The sequence below is a fragment of the Citrus sinensis genome, chromosome 6, assembly GCF_022201045.2.
Source record: "Citrus sinensis cultivar Valencia sweet orange chromosome 6, DVS_A1.0, whole genome shotgun sequence".
Taxonomy (NCBI): Eukaryota; Viridiplantae; Streptophyta; class Magnoliopsida; order Sapindales; family Rutaceae; genus Citrus; species Citrus sinensis.
Genome location: NC_068561.1, coordinates 520178 through 528016, shown reverse-complemented (window position 1 = coordinate 528016; position 7839 = coordinate 520178). Strand labels below are relative to the sequence as shown.

Sequence of the window (7839 nt, the reverse complement as noted above, 5' to 3'; positions counted from 1 at the left end):
GTAATCTTACTCACCTGACACATGCATTATATTTTGAGACGAAAGCTCATAGATAGGCTAGTAAAATAAGGGTTCGAAAAAAAGTGTGAAAATTAAAAGAAATTATTGAAAGAGTATAAACATGGTTTGAGAAGAAATTCAAATTTGAGACCTCAACTTTCATATCATGTTAGAGTAATTATTTGATCTAAAAAATTTAAATTAATAAATAAGTACCTTACAACAGTATCTAATAGAAATCTTAATAATATCACAAAATTTTATTCTATAAATATATACACTTCATACAGTCAGCGGCGAGGATTTGAGTGGGTGTTAACCTAGAGATTAGAACTACATCATCTTATATTATAGCCATTCCATAAAAGAGAATGTTTAAATAAATGATCAAAGCAACCAAAAATATATTTTAAAAAAAATTGACTAAGATCCAAGAGTTAAGAAGTAGCTTCTCGTTTGGTTTTGTTCTGTATATGTCTTTGGTCCCCTGCAGGCTGCAACTCTCTGCGAGGCTTTCGCCGGCTTCTGAGACTGTGTCCACTTGCCTCTCTGCTTTCTCTTTCATCAAAACTTGAGTTCTCTTTCTTCGGGCTCCAGTAATCCCTCACTCACTCCAAAAGATTACGTTTCTGATAGCCTTTTTCGTTTTTATACAACTAAGTTTTGACATTTTCATGCACTGCATTTGGATTCGTGTTCTTTGACTTCCTTCGAGGAACTCTCGCTCACTTGCTCGCTCACTTTTGCTCAGTATTTCATTCCATTTGGTTGATTTTTGTGTTAACTTTTAGTTTTTGGTTAGTGGGTAGTGATGATTTCAAGCTCTTGTTCTTAAGCGCATGGAGGTTATTTTTAATTCTTCTGTAGTTTAATTAAATAGATTAGTGTTTATTTGTTTAATATTGATAATCTGATCTGGGATTTTCTGGGGTTTTGATGTAATGATTGGAAAAGTTGGGAAGATCATTGAAGGAGCTTAATGTGGATCTTTGGGAGTCATTAAAGAACTGGTTTGACTGATACTTTATATTAGTATTATAACTTTATATTTTAATAAAGTATGTTCAGTGATAGGTACTGATAGGTGATAAAGACTTTTGTACTGAACGAAAAGAAAAGTTTCTATTATGTGAAAATTGTGACTGTAAAAGCAAATTTTACTGAGATTGTCTTATAGTGAGGCTTTTTGTTGTTTTGCCTTATTTGTCTTCAAAGCTTGCTGTTGGCTGGCTTCTTTATTTTGAGGTTCATTGAACTGTGCATATAGAATTAAGAGTGGTGTCATAGTGTGTGTGGTAAGTACAAATAATGGTTAAGTTGATGTTTTTGAGGAATTTTTGAGAAGCAAGCAGGTGTTTCCAAATCATCAATCATGCCTTTGTTTGAGCTATATCAAATGACTAAAGAGAAGCTTGATTCAGCCAAGCAGAAAAACCCTTCATCTTCAACTGATTTGTCCTTTGAGTAAGTTCTATTTCATTTTCTTTGTTACAATCTTCTAAGATTTAGCTCTTTCTGTTTTTCTTGTTGAATCATTGTTTTGATTTGATCATATTTTCTTGTATGGGGCATAATTGTGCAGACCTGAGAATGATCTTGTTGAACTTGTATGGGAAAATGGTCAGATTTTGAAGCAAGGTCAGTCTAGTAGAACCAAAAAGAGTCCAACTTCTAATAGCTTACCATCATATTGTTTACGATCTCACACTCCAAAGAATAGAGATAAAGATTTAGGAAAGACAGGAAAGTTTGGAACAGTGGATGCTATGTTGAATGGGATTCAAATGTCGGATCCATCTGGTGAAATGGGTTTGAATCAAGATGATGACATGGTACCGTGGTTGAATTATGCAGTTGATGAATCTTTACAACAGGATTACTGTTCTGATTTCTTGCACGAGTTGTCTGGAGTCACTGGAAATGAGCTCTCCAGCCAGAATAATTTTGCATCTTTTGATAAGAGAAGTAGCAGTAATCAGTTTGATAGGGAATTCAATTCTGTGTTTGGTAATCATGGTGCGAGGTTAGAACATGGGAATGTGTCCAAGGTTTCTTCAGTAGGAGGTGGTGAGGCTACTAGACCTAGAAGTAGTACTAATTCAGTATACACTTCATCATCACAGCAATGCCAGACATCATTGCCGAATCTTAGATCAGGAGTTTCTGATAGCACTAGCAATGGTATCAAGAATTCAACTGATAATGGTATTTTCCAGGGTTCAAATCCAACTGCCACTGGAAATCTTTCTGGCTTAAAATTGCATAAGCAAGATCAAAGGTTGTCCGCTAATAACTCTGGTGTGATGAATTTTTCCCATTTTGCACGACCTGTTGCTCTTGTTAGAGCTAATCTTCAGAATATTGGATCGATGCCTGGTGCTAGATTATCGAGGATAGAAAGGATGGGAAGTAAGGATAAGAGTTCTGTTGCAAGCCGTAGCCCAGTTGAATCCCCTCTAATTGACTCGAGTGGTTGTTTAAGGAAGGAATCTAGTTGTCAACCTGCTGCAGTGACATCCAAGGTTGATGTAAAACCACAGGAAGCCAAGTCCTCTGAGCAACCAGTTTCTGAACCACCTGAGGCCGCATGCCGAGAAGATGCCTTGAATAATGATAAAAAGCCTAGTCAAGTTCATGCTGAAAGTGCAACTAAAGGAGTGGTGGAAAGTGAGAAGACTGTAGAGCCTGTGGTTGCTGCTTCTTCTGTTTGCTCAGGCAATAGTGTAGAGAGAGCTTCAGATGATCTACCTCATAATGTGAAGAGAAAACATTGCGACCTTGACGATTCTGAATGTCCTAGTGAAGTAAGTTTAAGGTTGATGCTTGTTTTTCCTTGTCGACCCATATTTTATATCGTTCTTCCCTATCACCTTGCAGTCCATTTTATGTGCAGGAACAGGATGTTGAAGAAGAATCAGTGGGTGTGAAAAAACAGGTTCCTGGTCGAGTAGGTACAGGCTCGAAGAGAAGCCGAGCTGCAGAAGTGCATAATTTATCTGAAAGGGTGAGCTAGACCGTTCAGATATGATACTAGCTCTAGGAAAATAGCATATGATCTTATATGCGTGTGTTGTCTATTATAAACTCTAAAAGGGTACTCATTTGGTTTGCCACAAACAGAGGCGGAGAGACAGGATAAATGAAAAGATGCGTGCGTTACAAGAACTCATACCAAACTGCAATAAGGTTGGCAATTTTTTTATTTAAGGTTATGGTTAATTTTAGCTAGCTTTTCTAAATTGTAAAATCTTTTTCATCAATACAATAATCTGACCTTGTGCTGGCCTCTACTAAAATTGAAAAACAGAACCACCAAACACTTCATTCTTTTCATATTTAAGTTCTTCTGACTTTCACTATTTTGCATAGGTGGACAAAGCTTCTATGCTTGATGAGGCCATCGAATATCTGAAGACACTCCAACTTCAAGTGCAGGTAAACTCTGAAGTTCCCTCTCTCTCCTTCTTGTTTAAATTTTTGGAATTGGACAATCCAGTGACAACATTATATCATTGACCAAATTTATGCAGATTATGTCAATGGGAGCTGGTTTCTATATGCCACCAATGATGTATCCGTCGGGAATGCAACATATGCATGCAGCTCACATGGCTCATTTCCCCCCAATGGGTATTGGAATGGGAATGGGTATCGGGTATGGAATGGGTATGCCTGATATTAATGGTGGCTCTTCTTGTTATCCGATGGTTCAGGTGCCTGCTATGCATGGAGCACATTTCCCAGGAACATCAGTTTCAGGGCCCTCTGCTTTGCAGGGGATGGCAGGATCTAACTTCCAGCTGCTTGGGCTTCCTGCTCAAGGACATCATATGTCAATGCCACATGCACCTCTAAATCCTTTATCAGGAGGCCCCATAATGAAGTCAGCAATGGGACTGAATCCCACTGGCATGGTAGGTTCAATGGATAATACGGATGCAGCTAAAGGCTCAACCTCAAAGGATCTGGTGCAGAATGTCAACTCCCAAGTAAAGCAAAACACTGGTGCCAAGGGCCCAGTGGATCAAGCATCGGGCCAGGTTAGTAAATTCATTATGTAGTCACATTTTCAGTGAAGTCCTTAAGAGAATGGGGTTTGAATTTCAAAAGAATGGATCTGTGTGCTTTGTCGGTTTGTAGTTTTTCCTTCCCACCACTGACCAGGAAAGAATTAGCTATACAGGCACACCATAGAAAATATAGCATTGAAGAAGAAATTGATGAGTTTATGGCAATAGAAAGTATGCTTATGATAAGGATTATCAGATTCAAGATTTCACTATTACATTTTCATTTAAAAGATGAGTATTCTTCAATTCTAGTTTTTGCACCATTATTTTGGCATTATAAGAGCACAAAATGATAGGCATGATACTTTTTTCGTATATCCTTAAGTTCCCAGTTGTCCTGTAATTAACCTGAAGAAGATGCTTAGAGGGAGAATTTACATAGAGTGTGTTTGCGGTTGAGGTGCTGTGGTTTGGCTTTTAATTCACAGTTGTTGCAGAATAGAACCAGTAGCAGCCAAAAATAAGTTGATGGGTGAGTGGTGGGTAAATAATTGCTGCCAAGGAAAAGTGGTTGTTTACCAAACAATATAGCTGCTGTGCTTTCAAAATTAAGCTGCTAAACCAAAGCAGTCACAATCGTACACATAAATTGTTCTGCAACAGTGATTAGTTTTAGACTTTGATTCTTAAATATCTTTCGCATAATTGTTTTGGTCTAACAAATAAGGAAAAATTTGAACTCTCATATTGTAGAGAGTCTGGTCTGATTTTATAAAATTTCTAGCAAAAAAGGTGAGAAAGGAATTTTTGCTCATTGTGGAAGAAGAATAATAAGGATAATGAATCATTTTGTCAGAGAAACTGATAGAATCGCTAACTAATGTCTCCCTCATCTGTAATGTAATGTCAATTGCACAAGCAATAATTCCTCGATATTACCCTCTTCTAGGATGGAATGTCAATTGCACAAGCAATAACTCCTTGATATCACTAATACATGGATATCGGGAAAACCTACGACCTGGATATTTGAATCCTTTTTTCTTCTGCTTTTAGTCTTCCTGGATCTAATCTAACTTACATTATTTCCAATTTCAGTGCGAAGCAACAAATGAAAGTTCTGCAGAGCCAGCTGCGGTGCAGGATAATTGTCAAGCCTCAGAAGTTAATGGTCTTGTAACTTACAATTCATCCAGAAAAAATGAGAATGAATCTAGTAATCCAGCCTGTGAGTATACATTGGTGACTGCATTTACTTTACGTTAAAGTGCTACATTATGAAATTGTTGTTTTAAGAGGAGTGATTAAATGCTTGCTTATTTGTGCAGTTTTCGAGTGACAGGCAGTTCTGATAATTGTAATTGGATGGCAGAAAAATTCATGTTGGTTCCTTTATTTAGAGTAGCAATCTGAATTCTAATAACAGGACAGAACGACATGAGTTTGCACAGAATTTGGTATGTTTAGGACACTGAAGTCTTTTCTGGTTCTTGTACATTTATTTGACTCGGTCCGTAGAAATAATGTGGCTTTTAAAGAGCTATATGTCCCAGCAGCATGTAGTCAACTGTTTATTGTAGATATGGATATCATTCTTTTTACTGACGAAATGATAATGTTCCGAGATTTCTTTATCTTATCTCTCTTCTGCCACTGTTCCAATTGTCTGATAATTTGATCTTAATGTGGTTTGAGAATTATGCAAGGAAGGTCGAGTTTCTATATACAAGTATACAACAATCCTGTGTTCATTTCCATTCATGACAGCATAATAACTATCAGACTTATTTATCATTCCAACAGGGTTATGTGGGTGGAAATTTGTTAGGAATTTTAGTTTTCCGTATCGTCATTAGAATAAAGTTATTTACTTCTAGCAGTGATTGTGAATAGTGGTGAACTTGCATCTTAAAGCCTTTTGCCTCTAGCCATGAAAATACTGAACTTACAACCAGTTTTAACTCCTGAAACTCCTGAGTACCTTTGCTGGGAATTCTTGGACTATCATTCTCCGAGTCCTCCATCACAGATGTCTGCATGTTATAAAATCTAGAGTTGGCCGTATACAATGACTATAATATAGTGTCAAATTACAGCAATCCAAAGTGTTATAGCACCAAATCTGAATTTTATAATGTGCAGATGTTTGCATTGGGGAACTGCTAATCATTCTACAGCCTGCATTTTCACTTCCATATCCAGCAAGACGGTCCTTGAAAGATTCTGCAGTCTCCAATCATGAACAAGGTTCCATGCCTGGTCATGTTTACAAGAGTTGAAAACAATATATCTTGTTCCTGATAGCTCCAGCATGACCACCAGCCGAAGCTCGTCATACAAGGAATTTTTATAAGCTATAGTCTTTCTTTCCTTCAATCTTTTTCGAGTAAGTGTAAGCGCTTTCTAACTATGTTATACCATTCGTGGTTTTTGATAATCGTGCTAAATGTCAGTTTCCCTTCTTTCATATCCCTGTCCTCCTCTTTTTCTTTGTTCTAACTTTAGGTCCTAATTTGTCAATCTGATGATGGATTTCTTGATCATTTTCCGACATTAGGGAAATGATAGATCGCACATATTCAATTGCATAGCATGTGTCTTGGTCCAATTCAGACCTAACAAGATATGGTTCACTTTGAACCTTAACAAGGCCTATATAGTTTTGTTTTGAGGCGTCCATACATCTCAAAACGCGTCTTGGCAGTTAAGGTGTGGGTCATCCCTTACAAACTCAACATATTTCCCATGCTTTGTTGATGTAGAATTTGTCTAAGGTGTTACATACACCCCCTCTCCTTAGAAACTCAGCGTTCTCATTGAGGGTCGTCTCACCATCGTTCAAGAGGACACACAGAGCTGCTCTAATACCATATGTCATGACCTAACCCAAACTTGGTAAGGTATGTCTGATTTGGACCTTAACAAGGCCCGCACGAGTTTGTTTTTGGAGCACCTATACACCTCAAGACACATTTTGTTAATTAAAGTGTGGATTACTCCTTATAAACCCAACATCTCTCCCATATTTTATCAATGTGACATTTGTCTAGGGTGTTACATACAACCCCTTAAGAACTCAGCATCCTCGCTAAGGTTTGTTAAAAAAAAAAAAATTGTCCTGCCAATACACCCCAAAATGCATACACCTCCTTAGGAACTTAGCATCCTCGCTAAGATTTGTCAAAAAAAAAAAAAAAATTATCATGCCAATACACCCCAAAATGCATCCATACACCCTAAAACGCGTTTTGTCAATTAAGATGTAAATCACCCTTATAAACCCAACACCTCTGCGATGATTTGTCGATGTGGGATGAGATTTGCTTACACCCCCTTTAGGGACTCAGCGTCCTTGCTGAGGTTTGCTCCACTACTATTATTCAAATGGACACGCAAAGCCACTTTGATATCATCTGTCATGGTCCAACCTAGACTTGGCTGCGTGATTTTGTTTCTAGGGTGTCCATATACCCTAAAACGCGTCTTGCCAATTAAGATGTGAGTCACTCTTTATAAATCTAATATATCTCTTGTGCTTTGTCGATGTGATATTTGCCTAAGGTGTTACATACCCCCTTAAGAACATAATGTCCTCACTAAGATTCCCCCCCCCCCCCCCCCAAAAAAGTCTTGCCAATACTAGGGGTAGACACGATTAGGTTCGGTTAGGATCGAAATTAAGTAGAACCAATTTAAATCAGTTATTTTATAAAAAGAACCGAACTCAAACAGATTTTTTCGGATCGGTTCGGTTCGATTTTTTCGGTTATGGACTTATTTTGAAATTTCAAATTTTTACCCTATTGGGCTTCATGAATGTAATAATTTT

General features: G+C 37.6%; 1 protein-coding gene across 2 annotated transcripts; it reads left to right on the top strand.

The window, feature by feature from the left end:
* Positions 1-324: 324 nt before the first annotated feature.
* On the top strand, positions 325-6477 carry LOC102621125 (transcription factor PIF3). 2 transcript variants are annotated; one of them, XR_003065925.2, is made up of 9 exons: positions 325-1464; positions 1583-2804; positions 2894-3004; positions 3121-3186; positions 3370-3435; positions 3531-4040; positions 5109-5238; positions 5339-5467; positions 6153-6477. XR_003065925.2 is itself a non-coding variant. In XM_006480276.4 (8 exons), exons 1-8 carry the CDS (start codon positions 1373-1375, stop codon positions 5347-5349), a joined length of 2208 nt encoding a protein of 735 aa, XP_006480339.1. In that variant the 5' UTR covers positions 325-1372; the 3' UTR covers positions 5350-5644. The 2 variants fall into 2 exon arrangements, 1 of the variants encoding a protein (XP_006480339.1); XM_006480276.4 differs by lacking the exon at positions 6153-6477 and having other exon boundaries at positions 5339-5644.
* Positions 6478-7839: the final 1362 nt, after the last annotated feature.

What these genes read in the sequence shown, in the direction of transcription:
- LOC102621125 (XM_006480276.4), top strand. Translation starts at nt 1,373, where the DNA reads ATGCCTTTGTTTGAGCTATATCAAATGACTAAAGAGAAGCTTGATTCA. An exon ending in ATTCTGAATGTCCTAGTGAA is followed by an intron (nt 2,805 to 2,893) that starts GTAAGTTTAAGG and finishes TTTTATGTGCAG; the next exon opens with GAACAGGATGTTGAAGAAGA. An exon ending in TCATACCAAACTGCAATAAG is followed by an intron (nt 3,187 to 3,369) that starts GTTGGCAATTTT and finishes TATTTTGCATAG; the next exon opens with GTGGACAAAGCTTCTATGCT.